This window comes from Ammospiza caudacuta, chromosome 2 (assembly GCF_027887145.1).
Source record: "Ammospiza caudacuta isolate bAmmCau1 chromosome 2, bAmmCau1.pri, whole genome shotgun sequence".
NCBI classification, from domain to species: domain Eukaryota; kingdom Metazoa; phylum Chordata; class Aves; order Passeriformes; family Passerellidae; genus Ammospiza; species Ammospiza caudacuta.
The window spans coordinates 52,867,384-52,888,939 of record NC_080594.1 but is presented as its reverse complement, the minus strand read 5'-3'; the positions used below and the strand labels follow the sequence as shown (position 1 = coordinate 52,888,939).

Sequence of the window (21,556 nt, the reverse complement as noted above, 5' to 3'; positions counted from 1 at the left end):
GTACATTCACTAAGTAGTGGCAGAATTGCCAATAAAGTGTAAGCTTTGGCCAACCCAACTACTTTACCCAAAGAAAAGGAGGCTTGAACATTCTGTGTGTGCATGTGTATGCACATACTTTCAATTCTTGAATTTATTTTCAGCATCTTATAAAAAAACAAGCCTAAAACAGACCATGTGGTATTCTTAGTGAGACTGAGGATTCAGGGACATAAGGCTAATTTCTTGCTACAAACTCATTCAGCCCTCCCCTTAACCCAAGGGTGGCCAATGATTAGCAGAACAGAGCCTAAGAACATAGGTATTTTTGTAACAATCAGATCCAATCCTCTGCAGGATAGAAACAAAACCTAGAAATAAATATATGGTCACTCAGTAGGCCTTATGGATGCTGAAACAGCACTTGTGGGGAATGCTCTTCTCTGCACATCTACAAAGAGTTCATATGTTCATTCCACTCAGAGATGTCTATGAAGCAGCCATTTTCTGTGATGCACCCCACCAGAAAACAATCAGTTTAATACAAGTATCTTTGCTCTAACTCAGGGAAACATTAGAACAGCCCTTACATGACTGTAACATATAGATAGGTCTTATTTGAGATTGATGTGGTGAAATGCCTGTTAACTTCGAAGCCAAAGGTTCTTGTTTAACCTTGAGCCCTGGAAAGAATAAAACTGTTTGTTTGGCTTTATTAGCCAACTAGCAATCTTCTGGCCCTCACATCCCAGCTGATGGTAGAAAAGTGTTAAGCTTTGTTATCCTCAGAGGAGTACTGCAATTCTCTGCAAGAGAGGGGTAATTGATGTGAGAGCCTGTAGATGAAAGCAGTGAGTGGAACATATTTTCTCCCCTTGCATATGCAGAGGATTCAAGAATGATAACTGCCAAAACAAATAAACAAACAGGAAATCCTGTCATATGTGTCCATTGACTTTTTAAGGGCCTTTTCACGGACTTGGCTAAGCATCCTGTAAGACAGACTTTCCCTCTCTCTTTCTCCTAACTGGCAGGTCAGGGGTTGAGCAGCATACAAGTGTTCCCTAGGTTCTTATCTCAGATCCTTGCAAGACATGTGAGTGAGGCAGGAAAGCAATTCTCCTTCCCTCTCATTCTCTTTGCTCACTTACCTATTTTTCTGCTCCTTTTCCTCTAAATCATTACTTTCTTGTTTACATATACCACTGTGCTGAAGATAAGTGGGAATATATGCACATAACATAAAGATTTTAATTGCACCAATTCTAGAAATTGCTTGGTTTTTTATGAGATTAAAGACTGAAAGTGCTAAACGACGGAAAATCTTGTGGAAAATCTACAATTTTCACATTGGAGTGTTTTATTTAGGAGTGACTTCTCACTAAAGGAATTATCTTTGTTGCCTCTGATGCGTTCCAAATCAAACCAAAATACTTCTCAGTTTCTGTGTTTTATATGGTAATGACATGCTGCCTCTTTGAAGGCTAACTTGAGATTAACAATATACTTCCAAAAGATTTCAAAATCTTAGCATCTTTTCTGCATAACTTCACAAGGTTTTTTTTTTACCTTTCCAGTTATTCCAAAAGAAAAAACTCCAAAAAAGGATGAAAAGATATTTTCAGAAGAGTAATTGTTGGGTTTTTTCCTAAAAAAATTAAAGCAGAGACAAGGTTTATTTCTGAAATGATATCAGGATTTTTTTGGGCTCAAATAGAGCTTAAAAATAATTTGATTTTGAATAAAGACATTCATACTCTTCTTTTACACTTTTTTCAGGTACTAGGGCAAAAAGGCTAAGCTCCTCTTTGGTTTTGTTGGATCAGAAAATAGGTTCCTATAAGATTTTTAGACAGACATTTTGTTGCATTTGCTTTCCTTTTCAGAGACAGGGAGATGAAAATATTCCTGTAATTTTGTGGTTCATGGGTGTTAGCAGAAGAATTATTTTTAGGGAATTTGGAAAGGGGCCGAGGAAGTACAAGGCTAAAAGAGTCCAAAAGAGAAGGAATGGTTACTTCCAGAAGAGGGACTGACTAGTAAGCAGGGAGGATGTGACTGATATCTTCCTTCCCTAATGCGCTGATTTTGGATGGGGTAGAGTTAATTTTCTCCACAGTAGTTGGTGTGGGGCTGTGTTATGGATTTGTGCTGGAAACAGCATTGATAACCCAGGGATTTTCCAGTTACTGCTGAGCAGGGCTTACACAGAGCCAAAGGGCTTCACTGCTTCTCAGACCAGCAAGTGGTCTGGGGTGCACATGGAGCTGGGAAGGGACACGGTGGGGACAGCTGACCCCAGATCACCAAGGGGACATCCCAGACCATGTGGTGCCATGCTCAGTGTATAAATCTGGGGGAAAAGGAGGAAGTGGGTTTATTAAGAGTTACAGTATCTTTATTCCGAAGCTACTGTAAGCTGTAATGGAGAGCCAGCTTTCCTGGGGACGGCTGAACACCTACCTGCCTGCACACAGGAGTGAGCAAGTGGCCTTGTGGTGCTTAGTTGCAGCTGGGTTTAAACCATGACATCTATACATTTTCTCTTTGGGACAATATACTTTTTCTTTTCTACTTAAATGTTCTGCAATACAACTGTAAGTCTGGATAAGATGGAATTTTGAACATATATTTAAACTGCTTATTTTTTACCAGAGAGAGACATTAAATGCTTGCATCTCAGTCCTATTCCAATTTCAACAGCTACCTCAGATGTCAGAACTGGAACTGTCCCTGAATTTTTGCTGTCTGTTTGTTCACACTTGCTCTTCCAAACTATTGACATGTTGGATCATGCTGTTAAAACCTCCTTTCACTGGAATGGAAACAGCATATTGCTGGATGATGTGGATGATGTGTCTTCTGTGCAATGTACACATATGTATGAAAACCTGAGTGTGTTGTGATGCACTTGCACAAACAAGCAATACTTTATTACCAATGTATAAAAAGAAACAGCTTCTAGTTCTCCTGACATAACACTGTTCAACCAACTAAGAGTTGGTTTTGTACAGCTTTGTTTATTTCATGCCATATTATAGATGTCATGTCTAGTTATGTTTCAAAGTGTGGTACTACAAAGGAAAATCTTTAAAACTGTACTTGCTTTCTTGCTTTCTGGTGCACTTGATCTACTATATGGGTGCCTTTTAGGGAAAGTTATAAATTTAGCCACCTACCATCCAAATATCAAACTTAATCTAGCTATCCAGGCTCTGGGAAAATTGAGACCGACATTTCTAGGTGATCCATCAAATCCTTCTTAGATTCTTATCTTAAGATAGAATAAATCACTTTCTAGAGGTGCCTATAACTCATTCAGTGATTACTGAAAGAGAACTGACAACAAAGATACCCAAACTTATTAGTGATGACTCTCACTCTTAAATCTGTAGACTCTTCAAGAGCACCTTGTATGGATTAAACTGCACTGTGGTGCATTTTAGCTGCTGCTGGCTCAAATTCTTGGCCTTGCTTATGTGGGTGGAAAATGGCTCAACACCAGCAGTAAACCAAGCCACAAGCTGGATCTGTGGACTGGCAAGTGAAACTATCACAAACCAAGAAGACTTTCACGAAATTCTGTAAAGCTTTCTGTGATGACACCACAGGAGGGATTTCTCTGAATAAAGACTAACATGAGAAAGACATCAATTCATGTTTCCTCTACAGTGGAACACACAAAGTAACATCTACACAAAGAAAAATGAAGGAAAAAATTTTGCAGCCAAAATCTGGATTAATATTCATTATCAATCCCCTACACTATGTCTGATTGAATCACTAATGTCATTACTTAATACTGACAGCAGCAGCAGCACACTCATAACATTGTCTATCTTCCATATTCAATGCTTTCTGGCCTCTGCTTACAGACATCTTTTCTTAGCCACAGACCATTATGATGCTATTGTACCTACTAACCCTTTATTACGTTACATTAACAATTCTTTGAAAGTGGGTTCATTTGCTTCTCAGCCACTAACCTAAATGCAAATGTTTGCTGCTTTGGTAGGCTGTGGCTCCAGGATATAAATACTTTTTGTGGTGTCTGAAATACAAGATAATGTATTTTACCATCTACATGAGCTCAGTGAAGGTTTCTGAAAGTTTGGCTTGAGTGCAGCTGCCCACTGAGAAACTTTCACTTGAACAGGTAAGTGGAGTGCATGGAATTTAGCTGCTGTCCAAGGGACCTTCTGCATGACCAGTCAGCTGCAAATACCCAATACAACATGGACAGGACATTGCTCTCATGCTGGTCAGTGGGCCATGACAGAAAAATCTTTCCATGCATTGAAATATCTAAATGTGTTGGAATGCCAGAAATATGTTGCTAAATTTGGAGAGGAACAGGCACCTACAGAAATGAACTCTGTGTAATTTAATTATGAAAATAAAGAAAGAATCCTAGGGTTCACAATGGATGTTTCAAATAAACAGCTTAAACCCTGCAAAAACAGAGCAACTCATTAGAAAAACCAAAGAGCCTAATCAAATCTGAAAATAATAAAAATATGCTTTTTATAGTATATTCAAAGGGAAATTCAGTATTCCTGAGGGTTGGGATAAAACTAATGTTGTATCAGATTTTCTCAAGTGTCAGCAAGGGCAATCCAGGCAACCACGGCAGAGCTGGCCTGATATTCATCCTGGAGTGGCGGCATTTGATTAATAAAGAAGCAAAGTATGATAATACAATGCCATAATCATAGGTTCATGGAAAGCAAATTTTATTAAATTAACCACATCTTTTTATGAGATTATAAATTTGGTTAGCAAGGCTGAAAGTGTAGTCTTGCATTTTTGCTTGGCAATTGGACTGGTATTTTACCAAACTGTAAAATCTACATTCACAACCAATATAGATTAAAAGATAGGTAACATCTATGAATTAAAGAAGAATCATACTGTAATGAATGTACTTCTAGTGGAGGTACAGAGACCAGTTCTTGGTTCTGTACTATTTATCATTACTGGTAATGACATGAAAGAAAAACTTTTCTACAAAGTTTACAGGCAAAAAACCAATTAAGGGTGACAGAAAAAATAGCAGAAAAAGGCCCTTCTACTCTGTTTGAATAGCATTTGAAACATTAATGCAAGCAAATAATACATGAGATACTAATTCTAACCTATGGGAGATTGCATAGCCAGAAACCAGGCCACACAGACAGAAGGCAGCTTTCTCTTCCTGGGAAACACTGATGATGAAAAAAGGCCTGAGACCAGGATGACTAATGTGCTGGAAACAGGCTGCTATTCTTGTGACCTGAAGAGCTATGGAGAGCCTTTTCAAGCGGTATGTAAAAAAGCAAAAGCAGGAAGCCCTACTGCTTCATTGTCAGTGGCTCTGCAGCCACTGCTGGATGCTCAGTCCGGTTCTGGTATCTGCAGCTTGAGAAAAGACACTGGAGAACTAGGGAACATTTGGGAAAGGTGAGAAATAACCCATGACTGCAAAAGTTGCCTTGAAGTTCAGTTTAATTTGATCATGAAAAAGTTATACCATCATATCTAATGGCAGAAATTTGCACTTATTGCTTCTTCAATGGCACCTGCTTGCAAAAGGTATTCCCTGGAACCTCTTATCCCCAAACACCTTTTTTAGACAGCCCAGGCACTCAGGCAAATCCAAAATGTGATTCATTACAATAAACATGTCTAAAGCAGCTCATCTTAACTGTACCCCTGTACCTCTTCACTGGTTATCAGGAAAATCAGGCTTGATTGTGTAAGATGTAAAATATGCCTTGCTAAGGATGCCTGAAAGTTGAGTGAGATAACTTCCATGCCCATTAAGCAGGAATATCAGGAATACAAATTTGCTAAGAGACAGATTTTTGTCCAGCAACATCCAATGTCTAGAATTTTCGAGTAGACAAATGCATTAAAGAAGTTAAACATAAAGGAAGGAAAATTAACTGTCAGAATGCTATTAAGTCTGGTGCTGATTATTCCATTTCTGGGAATTTTAAATTAAGATTTTTTTTTCAAGATGTGCTTTGTCTCAAACAGAAATTAATTCAGAGAAGCCATAAAGCCTGTTCTATGTGCAGCACAGATTGGATGACACAATGTTTTTTCTGGTTGTATAATTTATGACTTGTTGAATATATTAGTAGAAAACATAGTTCTGAGAACAATCTCTCATTGGCAAAGCTAGGATACAGATGTTGTAAGAAGGATTCTTACAACAATATCTCTAATCATGATAATACCAAGAAGCAGAAGTCTGAATTCCTATTAGTACTTGATATCAAGTATCAGTACTTGATTTCTCTTTGTACATCCAGGTACAAATAGCAATCGTATAATCAGAGTATCAAAGTTGTGGCTCCTAAAGGGGCATAAGAGCTCAGAAGAAAAACACACATTTCTAGCACTAAGCAAACAGGCCTGAACTGCTCTGTTAGAAACCTCTGATTCTCACTGCAGAAAGACATTAAAACCAGAAGAATACTGACCTCAAGATGCCCAAATGGTTTTGCTATAGGTATGTAATCAGAGAGCTCAAAGTGAAGAGTACAGGCAATTTTGCCAACACTCTTCCATGACCTGTGATCTTACCATAAATTCCATTAGTTACAACAACAAGATGTTGTTAGGGGACACAGCCTTACATCAAAAACAATGACAAGCTATATTAGCATAATGGGTTATTATTCCCAGATCCATGTGATCAGTACTCCATGGCAACCCAATGATAATGAATGCCTTTGTCAGGAAGAAAGCATGTACAAAACTATACAAAGCATGAACCTCAGGCACCTGAAATGGTACAGAAGGCTGGTAACATATTAAGAATTTAAACACCAGCATTGACATTTCTTTCCGTATTTACAAAGGAATTTTCCCCATGTTGTCAGCCAATCATTGCCTTTGTGGGGACATGGCACTTCCAGGACACTTCTGCTAAGGGCTTACCAATTAGGAAGCTGAATGCTTAAAATCAGCCTGTGGAACAGAAACCATAAAAACTTACCCAAATGATAAATCACTTGAATAAATCTGGGTAAAATTTGCTGGTCAATTTACTGGGTAAAGCATGATCTCAGAACAGGATCCACAACAGCCAACACTGCCTTAGATATATCCCCACAGCAGCCTCTCACATTGTTGGGCCACTTCGAATGTTCAAAGCAGAACAGAGAAACAGCTCCTCTCCCTTTCAGTTTGGCTGTAATTGCTTATGTAACAGCTTAATGGCTAAAAAATTCACCCCGAATGTGATAGTTTGGGGTTAAATGCTTAATTAAACTTCAAGGTTTTGAAATATCACCTTTGACCTTTAAAATAACTTCATCTAGAATAACTAATACAGTAATTTTAAAATTACGTTTGGGGTGGTTTTGTTTTGTTTTGTTTTATTGAACTCAATCTAGTTCCAATTCCACTGATGTAAAAAATTAAATACTCTCTAGTTTCCCATGAAGCCCTTAGGACAATATTCAGCTTTCTAAAAATGCTATTCAGTATATCTTACTTAAATTATGAGTGCAGATACTTATTACATTTTCAGGACACCATGCCAGTTCTTCTACAGTTTACAGAAAATCATAGCTATCATTTGAATCCAAAATGCATATGACTGCATGATTCAAAACAGAAAAAAGAAACTGAAAAAGATTGCCATTGAGCACACTGATCACTTGTGTATGATGACATTTAATGTTCACTGGTCACTTGTGTTTAGGAAGTTTAATGACTGAAGACCATTTTCTGTATTAATGAGAAAGACACAATTTGTTATTTATATTTACACATACACAGTAATGTAGAGATTTGAACCTTCTAGCCACATGTTTAAAGCTCTGCTCATTATAAAGCAGACAAACACATCCAACCCAATAAATGTAAACAATACCAACTTGACATGTCTTTTCTGGATTTAATATTATAAAAATGAAAAAATTTTAACAAAAAGTCACGCCCCAAGGATATTGTCATAATACAAATGGAATTTTTAAAATGCATGACATCTCAGGCTTTAGGGAAGTTTACCAATTTGGTTGAAATTTGTAAAGTAAGTGTGCTACTTGTGCAAGAGGTTCTGAAAATTATGCGCCTCTTTGTACTTAATTGAGAAAAATGCTTGATTAAAGTCAGTGGTAGCAAGTTTGAAAAAACTTGCTCATTACCTTGCAGGGATAGATTCTTTTATGCAACTAGGAAATTACTGCTGAAATTAGTAACAGAATTTATGGTGATCTAGAAACAATGGTATTAATATTAGGCAGATAGTCCTTCTAAGTATCTATTAATATCAAAGCACATTATTAATTCAAATAAATATCTAACTTGACAGCAGTGTGATGCTTCCATTTTACTCCTTAAAGGACTACTGCTTGTCCTCAAATAAATGAAAAACGCTTACTTGTAAATGCCATTCTCAGAGCTCCACTGTAGCAGTAAGTCACCTGAAATTCTCACTTTGGGCAAAACAGAGCTGGGAATTAGCCCAGGAGCAGCTATGCATATACATGGACCTTCTGTCACTGCAGCTGCAGTGAGAAATCCTGTTTCTCCCCTTCCAGTGAAGAGCTGGCCCTCACACTGCAGTTTAAGGATGTAGCTGGTCTTGTTTTTTCATGTTTTAAAAACAAAGTTTATCTTAAAAGACATTTGCAGATTCACATGGTAAAGAAGTTTCCAGATTTTTACTCTAAATAATCCCTTATTTCACTTGAATTTTTTTTCTCTTTCTCATTACTAATACTTATATACTTCAATGTGTGTACATATACCTAAATGTCACAACATGCTATTTATCTTCTTTCAAAGCCCTGATGAGATAAAGTAAAGCCGAGAGTCCATCCCTACACAACTGTGTAGCTCAATCTAATGTGATAATAAACCATCCACAAGGATACTTTTAATATCTACAGTGCCTCATGCCAGTTTTTAACACATTGCTTTTAAGACTATTATGCTTGAATGTATGCTGAGTGACACTCAAACATTCCCTAATGCCCAAACATATAGTTTGTTTCTTCATTCAGCTGAGAATTGTCAAAAGTGCCCAGATCTGTCTGACACCCTCCCCTGGGAGATGCTACTACAGACTAGTTTTTATTATAAGGTTAGACATTACCTCCTGTACTGGAGAAGTCCATTAGGAAGTTACCTGCTACTGTATTACAAGAAATAATAAATGGAATAATAAGCTGAGAGGACATTTCTTTGTACATCTGTGTGCTTTCCACTGTGCTGCATTACCTCACTGGACCCAGGCTTTCAGAAGTTAGGTAATAGAGAGGATGTATGATTAATCTGATGCCAAATGAACCAACTGTTGACCCAGTTACCTTAACAGCATGCACTAGGCACTTGCTGTTCTCCTCACCTGATAGCATTTAACACTTTCCACCTGAGCACTAAGGTAAAGCATGGTATACCCTGTATGCTGGAATGATGTGCTATAAAGCAAGGATGTAGGATGGAAATCAGTTCTCATGCACTGCATTCTGCTCTTGGGAGGGGATTTCTCTGTCTATCACCTCCCCATCTCCCCAGCTGCTCCCTTCTTACTCCATCCCTACAATCTGCTGTCTCCTCATGGCTGCGTCTTCCTCACTTCAGGCTCCCTATTCCAGTTCCGGACTCCCATGAACTGTTCTCCCATCTAAACATTGCTCATCTCACCCTTCCAGCCCTCTTAACTCCATCCTATTCCTCCTCCCATCCCTATCCCTTCACCCACCCCACTCCAGCATCCCCTTGGTTCCATCTCATACCAGGCACTCTCAATTTCCACTCCCACCATCTAGGAATTATCAGTTCCTCTACTTCTGATTCCTGCCCCATGACCCCCCTGCCCCTTCTCCTTTCATTCCCACAGGCTCTTTGCTGGGCTTTTATTGCAGATTCACCCCCTTGTGTCCTCACTTTCTTTGTGCAGTCACTGTACAGAGGCAGTTGGCTGTAAGGTCTCTGTCCCCCACCCATTCCCAACAAGATAATTTTTAACATGTACAAACAACAGGGTTTATTTGGCATTTTCTCATTATTAGAGCAGGTAGAACCATTTCAGCAGAAAATTCTAAAATTCACCTTCAGGGACATTAAGTTTAGAAGTGCTTCAGCCCAAACTGCAGAGCTCAGGAAAAGAGGGGATTTACATTAAAAAAGTAGGCAGAGCAATATAAACACAATCACTAATTTTGTTTAATTTTTAAAAAATAATATTCCAACCTCTTTATGTTATCAGTTTTTAAAAGTTCATGAAAACAATAATTCAAATTATTTCAGTCATTTCAGTTGCTGTGGAGGTCTGCAGGTTCCTGTAACACTCACTTCTACCTGTCCTATCCCTTACTGCTTGAATATGTGACAGACAAATGAGTAAAAACAATCAACATTTTTAACTTCACATTCCCTTTGAAAATATTTTAATCTTCCATTACATATTTCTTAAAGATTCACCAGGGACACACTGAGACTTTGCTTAATTTACTACAAACCCTGATGACTTCTGTATTTCAAAAAGTGATACATTTCAACTTCTGATTCCCAGAAAATCAGAAATTCTCTTGATCAAACTCTCATCCCAGTAAAGAATACATACACTGTTCTGTCCCATTTTCCTGCCTATGAACAATAGAACAAAAATCAAAATAACCACCTAGCTTTGGATCAGATGGCACACAGATAAAGGGTGGGGTGAGCTTATTTGTTTCAAACATCTGCCTTTATAGAAAAAAAATACATCTAAGTAATTTTCTCCTCATTTAAGACATCAGTAGCAATAAATATGCATGCTGTGGAATTTTAAAACAATCCAATGACATTTCCATATGAAAATTAATACTTACTGTCAATTAAAAATCTCCTTATATATATTAACTGGCTAAGTCATGATTTACATGTCACTTGGCTACCAAGAGAGTGAAGGAAAAAAGGTTCTTCCAGTACAAAAATAGAAGACAGGGCTTCATTTCCAGATCTAACACAGGACACGTGTTTCTCAGTTAATTTCTCTGTTTTGATTTGCCCAGGAATAGCAATAAAGCAATCCTTCATATTCAGGTAATAATGCTGGAAAATTTCCAATCTGTAAAGCTTCCAGATGGGAAGCACTGTATGAATATTATTATAATGGAGACCATTGCAACCAAGTTATTTGCAGTGGTTTCCCTGCACTTTCCCTGAATTAATGAATGTCAATTTGCATCTGGTGAATGTAGTTTAAAATAGGCAACAAGGAGTTTTGTGTGCAATCCTCTCAGAGGTGTGACTGAAGCTGGTTTCACAGCTGGGGTATTTATGAAGGCTGCCAGAGAAAGGATTTCCCAGCATCTAAGAAGGCAGGAGGCTCATGCAGCCATTTTTCAACATCTGAGATTCCCTCTTCACTGTCAAGCAGCCTCAATTTGCAAATTAATAGAAACATAAGCATCTTTAAGAATTATACCCTGCTCTGAATTGTTCTGAATGTGGTTAACCTGTCCAAAAAAAGGCAGGCAGGCAGACAGACTGAATAGTTTTGCTTCCACAGGAAAGCTATCTAAAACAATTCCAGTTACCAGGGAATGACTACTTTCAGCACTTGGTATCTCAGTAATGTGCAAAGAATAAACCTCATTATGAAAACACACAACAATGCATTGCTGTAAGTATATGTAGAAACCCGCCCTGCAAACTTCTCAAGGGAGAACTTCGACAAGAACTCTACCCAGGTAGCCTTCTGACTAAAAATCCAAATTACTCCATGCATTTAAAAGCATTCATAAATAATAATCAGAAATGCAGTAAGAAAGGTAATTCTGTATATTGTATTCAACAAAACTTGTTCAAGGAAAACAGTATCAAAACAAACCGATTTAGAAATTGACATCCTTCGAAGTTTAATTTGAGACTCTTCAAAGTTACAGAGAGAGAAGAGATAGACTGAGATCAGGAAAAACTGTTACCATAATGACCATAATCTCTCCATTATGGGAGAATTCCTTCGAACCAGGATCTGTCAGACTTCTGTGAGTCTGACAGATGAGCCACGTACTAGTTAAGAATTCAAGGGAATTCATTAGTCTCCCAAAGTCAAGCTTTTCAAAATAGAACTAAAACCACCTGCAACTTCATGATTATAAATAAAATCAAAATCTGATGCATTCTCTCGATCATCTCTTGTCTGATACTAATCCATCTAACGTCTTCACATTTTGGCCGTACACAAACTGTGATTTCTCACCCCCTCACTGACTAGTGAAAAACCACAGCAGTCTCTCAACTCGTAGGCATTAGCACTACATGTGATGACTGCAAATTTCTGAAAGAATAGAAAGTATCCAGGATAAAGACTGTACAGCATGTCTCTCAAAAGGGCCTCCCTTTTTTTTTAATGTGTGAAACTTCTCTCCTAAGGCTCCAATCACCTAATTAAGCTCTTTATCAGCAATGTATTCCCCTAGAGAAACATGATACTGTCACCATAGTGATCCCACAGTATTTACAAAACAGCACTCAGATTTCTCTTCAAACCAATGTCCTGAAAAAAGCCCCAAATTCTCTCTTCTGAGACATGACAAAGATGAATCTCTTAGGCACCTCTAATACCAGTTGTGTCAGATCTTATATTATGCACAAACATCAATATTTTGGGGAGCGTCTCTATATTTGTGATCTCTCATTCACACAGATAAGGCAGCAAGTGGATTCAGCAACTAAGTGAAACTACTGCTACTTGGCTGCGAGCAAATTAGGAAGTCAGTGTTTCTCAGATGTGTTTGATTCAGTGGCTTGTTTTAGCAAGCTCTGCTGTCTGCTGTGAAAAGAAAAACTCTCGATCCCTCAGTTTTGAATGTGACTATAATTGGCAATATATAGAAGACCATAAATATGTAAGGAATTGCCAGGCTTCTCTGTAGTTCCTGTGAAGAAGAGAGTCTGCGCTTCTGAACTCTGACCTTGAAGGTCCACATTCCTCCCTTTGAGACGTGCCATATCAAGGGGAACTCCAGAACCTGGCAGACAGAGGCCAGAGAGACCATCTTGCTCTTCAAGAAAGAGGCAGAAGTGCCGCTCAGTACTTCGATCCACTATCACTAAATTCCCTGCCGCATTCAGTGATGGGTCCACATTGCCCTTGTTCAGTCTTTTACCACTAAGGAAGCAAGAGTAACTCTCCTTCTTGACTTTGATATTCCTTGCAAGGCCCACCTCCAGTTGCATTTTGAATTTCCAAACACTGTCCCTGCATGCTCAGGCAATGGCTATAAATTCCTTCTTTGCAGCCAAATCACAATTCTGCCTCAGATATATCACCTTTTTCAGAGTGGAGCTCAGCCAAGAGGTCCCTGATAAGCCAAGCCAGTCGCCTCATACTCCTGCTTGCTTCCTTTCTCATCCATTCTTGTTCTTGGAAGATGCTGACCTCAAAGACCTGTCAGCTTTCCTAAGTTTCTTTGCCTTTTAGAGCTGTCCTTCATGAGATCCCCACTATAGTTTCTGAAATCTCAAAAACTGAAATCTACTCTCCTTAAGTCCAGGGTCTCTACACAGCCACCCTTTCCCTACTCTCCTCAGGATTTGGATCTTCAGTCATGTCTTCCATGTTAATGGGTAACAGACCCAGTTGCACTTCACCAATTTGGTATATTGCAATTCAAGAAGTTACTTCCAACATTTTCAAGAAATCTTGACTGCTTGCAACCTACTATTTTGCACTTGCAGCAGACATCAGGAAGTTCAAGTCTCTCATGTGAACCAACAACAACAATTCATGAACTTCCTCAAGTTGTTCAAAGTTGTTTCTACACTTCCTCACCCTGATCAATGCCCTGTAACATATTCCCACCATCACCCTGTAACACTCCAAGTCATCTGTTCTTTTCCTGACCCACAAACTCTCCAGCACACTGTCACACATCCAGCACACTTCCATCCCCCAGAAGAGCTCCAGATCCGTAAGGAGTTCCTTCACAAAGGCAGCAACTTCCACTCCCTATTTCCGTGCAGGTCCTCAAGAGCTTCTAAGGATCCATCCATCACGGCATTCCAACAGAGTGAGCTGTTAGCGCCCAGCTTGCTGCTGGTGTGACATTGTAACTTGTGACTGCATGTAGCACTTGGCTTCCTCCTTAGTGTTTTCCAGAATGCATGAATTTGTATACATACATTTAATGTATGCATACAACATATAAAAGACTGTCTCTCCACCCTGTTCTACAGTTTAATATGTTTCTCTTATTCCCTTTGCCCTACATCCTTTGCTTTCCACTCCTGTTCACTGTCACCTAACTGAACTATGGGTCATAATCCCCCTCCACTGGCACCTGTAGTTTCCAGCTGTCAGCAGGATGATGAGCCAGTCAGCAGATGTTTTCTACTGCTTTGTCAAACTAGTGAATATCCTTCTATTTGCATTCTTAAAAATATAAACCATTCAAGAACTTAAAATATCTTCCTGATAGAGCTATTGCCAAGTTTGAACATTATGTTTACTATTCCTTTTAGCTAGATGCAATAGACAAAGGATTCAGAAGAAAGAAAATTTGAGGAGAAGCAATTTTATTTCTGTGAACAATTGATTCTAATCTAGTTTAGGTAACTGCAGTGACTGAAAAATTACTGACTTACAAATAACTCAGCTACTTATCTCTGTGAAATTATTCTGCACTCCAAATTTATCACGGAAACAATGGCAACAACTTCACTGCTGATGCTCTGAAAAGAGGGATGCAAAAGCTAGATTTGTCTCCCTCCTGGAGAAAGAACTATTATTTATAAGCAGGCATAGGTACAGGAGTCACCATTAAAGTAAAGATGATTTACCACACAGTTCCAGCAGCCTAATAGCAGGAATCAGCCAAAACTGCCTCCCACTCCTAGTAGTGTACCCTCATCCCCTTTCTCATGCTGACACCAGCATCCACACCATTTTAGAAAGTTTAGCTTTCAGGATACTAACTCTGTGGGTAATGAGGGTGGCAGAGAAGGGGTAGGAGAATGGCGAGAGGAGTAAGACACTGGGGTGAGACTGTCCCTCCCAGTCACAGCTACTGCAATGCCATATGTGCCATTCATGGTTCCAACACCCTCAGGAATTCAGTCTCTAGGGCTACCAACTCACAGCAAGGGTCTGTAGTTTCTGACTGTTTAGAAACTTAGGAATGAAAACAGAAAATAAAGTTGGAGAAGCACGTGCCACTGTAGTTCTCCACTGTAGGTCTAGAGCCTGCTTCCTACTGACTCCAAGTCAATACACAGAAAAGAGTTAAGCTACTAATGCAATGAGTGTATCAAAAGCGGAGAAAATAGAAAAGCATTGTTAAGTAGCAATTTAATATAACATATTAATATAACAACTTATATTCACCAGTATTACATTTGAAACACTATTGTACATTTTATACTCCTAAGGTATCCTGTTTATCACTTTCCTTATACCTATATATACTCCATTTTTCATAATTATAGTTTTTATATTTATATAGACATATAAAAATAAAAGGTACCACAGCTTATTCAGTGGTATGTTATATGAATAGAGGAAACATAAGAATTGTTAGTTCTTTTCCTGATCCTTTTGAATAACAACTAGCAATACTAGAAAAAACCAAGATGCTGGTATTTTGATAACAAGGATATCACAAATTAATCACTCATAGTGAATACATATAGTATAACAGAATAGTTTTGTTTTCACCACAAGTAAAATAATTAGAGCCTTCATGGAATATCTACCAGTAACTAACAAAGCCTAGTTTCCAGGTCATCTAATATTTTGGTGTTTTGAAGTTTGACCAGAAAAACTTATGCACTATATTGCAGTCAAAGCATTTGTAGATTTTTACTGCAGCAATTCAAACTTTTTAATGACAAGGAAACTCATTCTACAAATCAATTGAATCTTGCAATAAAGCATTTATGATTTTCTCATCCTTTTTTCCCTCCAAGTATGGTAGAAACGCTTCTGGAATGTCCTCAATAGAGTAGCAAACATCAAAATTAAAAAAAAAAAAAATTTTAAAAGAGTTCTCATGTTTCCAAGGTAGTAAAACTTTCACTTTCCCTTACTTCTGAGAAGAACCATGTCAAAATGCAAGTTCTAAAATGGGTCAGAACATGAAGAGCCTAAACATTGTGGTTTGCTACCTTTCCCTTTGGATCAAACCAAATACAAAGAGAGTTCCTGGGCGATAACAGTCACCATTATCAAGCAAGACACTTTACTGCTGACAGTCACAGACTACTTAGAGCTGAAGAATCCACTATGTACCCTCCCTTCAGGCTCAATGGACAGAGCAATCAATCCCCTTCACCTAGCACAACAGCTTGAATTAGTGGCATGCCTTGTTCCAGGCAGACTCAGCTGCCAAGACACAGCAGATGCTACACCTTCGTGCCCAGGGCTCCCCAGAGGCAGCGGCAGTGCAAGGGCCAGCTCTCTGCAGGTGAGTCAGGGTGACACCTCTGGAGCCAGCAGGACACACGGGTCCCAGCTTCTCCATCTGCTCACTGCAGCCACTGGCCCAGTCCCTTCCCCAGCTGCTTCAGGCAAGAACTGCTCCTCTCCATGCAGGGTGAGCTTGCAGCACATCAGCTTCTGGAATCAGGTTATTTGGGCCTGCAAGAGTATGGATGCCAGAGCAAGAGAGGGGGGAAGGTTCTCCTTGTTCAGTGAATGTGTTTGCCTAAGTGGGCAGTAGGAAACAGGAAGGAGCCTCTTCCCTTGATTGGTATCTTGCTATAAATCTCCAAGTCTGATAGCATGGTGTGCTCAGAGTATTCAGCCTTAAACAGGCTGTGTTTGACGGTAGAAAAGGGAACCTACCAAAATAGTTGTTATCACACTTATGCACATTAAAATCTTACTAGAAGATCAAAGAAATGCATCACAGACTTGGACATAACAAAGACTTTCAGTTAAGAAAGTGTCTGTGCCTTTCCCTTTTCTCTTGCTCATCGACACAGGACTTCATGAACATTCCTGTAAAAAAGGCTGACTTTCATCAGCCTTGCGCATTACATTCATTTAATGAAATGTTCCTTACTAATTTCTTTTCCTGACATGGTAGGAACATATCTTAAGAGAAGGACAGAACATGCCTCACCATGTGGCAGTTAGCAACCCCCCAGGTTTCACATCATCCACTGGGAAGTCTCTGCTGCCTGATGCTCTTTTGACCACAGAACCTGTTTGGATGCCAGCCCTGTGTTCAGCTCGGTGTGTGACCAGCAAGCTGTGGAGGAGCCAGAGATCCTGCTGGGAGCACTGTGGGATGTGAGCTGATGTGGGTGTCTGGGTGGTCCCAGGCCTGGGCTGTCCCTGATGTCACCAGCACTTGTAAAGAAGAAGGAGCTTTTGACAACTGCCACAGGACTGGGCACACAGGGCACACAGAAGGAGCACACGGTGCAGCAGGAGGACTGAGCAGAGGGCTTTGGACAGCACAGAGGGGAAGAGGATGATGGCGTGAGGATTTTGATGTGGATGTTGGCTACTGTGGAAGAAGGCAAAGAAGTCTGGCCGTGGAAAAGAGACCTGAAGTCCTGATATTAGAAGAGTCCTTATGCTGAGTCTGCATTGAACACAAGTCTGCAGAAAACCCCCTTTCTATTCAAAGGCAGATAAACAAGCATTGCAATCCTCAAAATCAGGCCCTGTTCTATAAGAAGTGCCAAATATAATATTCCCTATGTAGAATATGCAATTTCACTTTGTTACACAGAAAGAAACCTTAAAACCTATCTCTAGTAACTGTGAGACAAAGAAATGCAGCTTCTACAAGCCCACACAGGAGCTGGTTTGTGAGAGCACGAGTGAGCCATCTACCTGTGCCATTTAGATCCTTCTACAGAATCCTTTCCTCCAATACACTTAATTGCTGATCAGATCTAGGAACTGCAAAAGGCAGGATTTATTATAGACTCTTCTGCAGTTTATAATGATGGTACTTTAAGTTCTTGTAGCTAGATTTCAAAATTTCTGTTCAAATTTTTTTTTTGAACTGTGACTTTGCAAAAGACATTTGGAAATTAAATACAGAATAAATCTACCTTGTTCATTCAAAAAAGTAAAAAAAAATAAAGGAAAGATCAGGCTTCAAATTCTTAACATTTGTATTAATGTATTATGCTTTGAATAAATTACAAATGTTTATTTATAAAATGCATTTTGCACTATTTCCACAACAAATCTGAGGAAGACTCTTGATTGTTCTAGTTTTGGTAAGTCCTATTTTATTCTTGTCAGCTTATTGACCTCAATGGGCCAAGTAAGTACCACTCATCTTGTGCTGACATAGCTATTTTAGCAGTACTTTCAAAAAAGAAGTAATGCAAATGATTAATGCAGTTGTTGACTAATGCAGCACTGATGAAAAATGCTCAAATATTTAAGAAAATATAAGAACACATGAGATGGGTAAAAAGGCCCCTTAGATTATTCTTATTTTCCAACCAGAGAACCCCCCCATTCTGATTCCATCTCCAACACAATGCAGGAATATTTTCCAGACAGCACGACATGCACAGTACCTTATGGACACATGCAGAGCAAAAGTCTGTCTTGGGAACTGCACAAAGGAGTATTTTGAGATCTCTCAGTTTGATGGGATGGTTTGAAGGCCAGACTGTGACTTAGCTTTTTTTATCCCCCAGGAAGAAGGGTGCAGGCTCTCTGAGAACACCCCAGAGACTGTATCACACTGTGCTATCCTGACTGCAACAGTTAAAGTGAATTAACCCCACGGTCCATAAATTACCTGCCTCCTCAGCTGGGTGATGAACATGCAAATGCAAGCAGCATGCTTGGTGAACACCTCAGCAAGTGCTGTGTGACACTGAACTGAAATCCTGCCTGGCATGTCAAGAAGGCTAGTTTGTTAAACTCCTTAGATAGCAAAATCAGGGGAAAGTGTCATTCCAAGTAGAATAACTGAGTATATTTCATGGTATGGGCAACAGACATGGATGGCAATCTGCTAGAAAATGCTAATGTTCTGTGTAAGCCAAAACACAAATCAATGGAAAGATCTGGTTTTGGTGGGACTAAAAAGCCTGGGAAGGATAAATGCTGTTTAAACTGATGTTTCGAAGTGCCAGTTTGCAGAAACATACATGGACAACACCTCTGCACTGTTAACACTGCAGCAAAATATATACTGTAGGAACCAAAGTTTTTTTTTTTTTAAACTGTATGTTTGACCTCTGGCTGCTATGTAAATGGCACATCATAATTCATGGCTTACTTCTGCTCTTGGGTGTGCAGACACAGCACCTATTCTCAGAAAAACATGCTCCCATGCATGCATGTGCAGGCTTCCCAGCAGTTTCTCAAGCAAGGGAAGTGTTTTCCTCTGCTCCACCCATCACATAGCAGAGCTGAAGAAAGCCCTAGGTTGTTTTTTTTTTTAACTCCCTACTGTCTTCTTATCAAATAGTTTGTTTTTCAGCTAGAAAACACACATTCAGATTCATGAACATACCAGATTTATGAACATACCCTTCCAGTACAAAAGCAAAAACCTCCAATTGACAACAAGTTTAAGGCAACCTGGGTTCATTTACCCTATTTCCTCCTACTGTTTCTTCAGATACAGTAGAAAGGGTGTTTATTCACTAAAAGAATGTCAGAAATATCTGTTATTCATATACTGTTTCCATTTCCCTAAACTAGAACTTCGGGACTTCTAATTTCAGACTAGAAATACCTTTTCTATATTGAAATACTTAGTGTGTACTTCAAGAAAAAGGAAAAAGAAAAAAGCAGCACTTTAATCCTATAATGTAGTTGGTTTTATATTCTTAAGTGCTGGTTTTACTTCAAGTTACAGTAGGCTATTACAAAATTAATGCCATAACTGATTTGATTTCTGCACCATAAAACGCCTTGTTTTTCTTCTGTCATAAGCTGTGCCTAGCTTGTTATAAAATATGTGCTGTCACAATACACACTTATGTTCTCAGTATTAGATTAATATTAGTCCAAGGTAACTGAATCATAAAATTCTCTCCTAGTCCTTGTGGGATCACTCATTTGAATGAATATGCACTAAATATTTTTGTAGGAGGGCAGATAAGCAATGCTGTTTAGGTAATACTATTATTCCCTGGTGGCTTCACACTTGTGGTAGAAAAACAGATTCAAACAAGCACTACAGTGTTACTGAGGTTACAAATGACCTGGAAAAATACAGTTTCTATGGATGTAATTTAATGAATACAAGACTTGCATGTCACACATCTAACATAGTGTTTTGTTTATTTCTTTGCAGGTATAAGGTACTCTCCTTGTATTGAGCAGATCTTGCAATTCTTTTATACCACAGAATTTTTAAATGCTAGACTTTTATGCAGACATTTTTAAATTATAGATAGCAGGATGATCAGAACCTTATTTCACACGTAGCCAAGCTGGATTTTTCCAGAGACATTGTGTTCTATCTTTTAAAACCAGTTAAATATGGAGATTTAGCACTGTTAATAAAAGCGTATATAGAGGAGGAATATACTGTTCATGTACTTTAACTTAAAAAGCAAATTTCTGCCAGTGTTATCTCATCACCTTACCTCATCTGAATATATTTGCAAGCACTAAATTTTATTCAGACATCTTCATTACATAATATTGCCAAATCATCTATAGAGTAATTGATTAAAAAAGCAATGGAAATCAGGAACAGCAGTACTAAAAAGACTAAGGCAGACTAAAATGCTATTTGTTTACATTCTGCAAAACCCAGCCTGGATCAGATAAACAGATGGATTCTTTCTGGCTAGAAATATTGCATAAGATTCTCAAATTAAGCATAGAGGGTGGGAAGTGCAGCTATAAGCAATTGATGTTTTGCTTCCTGTCACATCAAAATGACTTTCAGACCTGAAGTAGAATAATTATATTTTGTCCTCAGTGCACAATTAATAAAAACCAACTTCTGAGCAATGCCACACCCTTGTGATTAAACATCATTTAAAAAAATATTTAGATAAAGTCTGAACAAATAAAACAAACATGTAGGCAGGAAATGTTGTTTGGAATGCACTCCCTGCAATGTACTGTTAGACCCAGAAAGCAGCCTAACTTCAGAATTCAATCAAGTAAAATCTAGTATAATCTCATTACAGCCCTTACAGTTAATGAAACCTACTTAAATCTCTGACATTTTGATTTTTAGAGCTGAAAAAAGCAAGAATTACTTGGTTTACACAACACAAACATACAGAAAGGTAAAATTCTATCCTTCAGGTTGCCCTAGCTATTTACCAAGCAACGCATAATATGAAAAGATTACTCTTCTGCTACTCACTATTGCTCCAGGATTTCAGTAAATATTTGATACTGATTTCAAAGAAGCCTGAATCCTGCTGGCTAGCCATGTCTGCTGCATACAAAGAGGCTTCTATAATTCTGAGCAGCTGAAGTGGCAGGTACTATGTATGTAGATGTGACTGTCACCAGTCAGTGATGTAAACGAGGGGTCAGAGGAGGAAATGAAGTCTCCGCAGATCCACTTCTTCCGTTCATGGTAGGTAAGCTCATTAAAAAAAAATAAAAAAAGCCTCAACAACGACAACAACACACCATGAGATTTTTGTCCTTTGCTCTTCCTTCGGGGCTTGTTCTTAATTCTAG

General features: G+C 38.7%; 1 protein-coding gene across 3 annotated transcripts in view; it reads right to left on the bottom strand.

Annotated features, from left to right (window-relative positions):
* The window catches only part of FRY (FRY microtubule binding protein), a 157,411-nt gene extending 136,073 nt beyond the window's left edge, over positions 1-21,338 (bottom strand). For all 3 annotated transcript variants that reach the window (XM_058800482.1, XM_058800483.1, XM_058800484.1), the window contains exon 1: positions 21,231-21,338. In XM_058800482.1, the coding sequence (XP_058656465.1) occupies positions 21,231-21,300 (70 nt within the window). In that variant the 5' untranslated portion in view covers positions 21,301-21,338. The remainder of the gene's footprint in view (positions 1-21,230) is intronic.
* Positions 21,339-21,556: the final 218 nt, after the last annotated feature.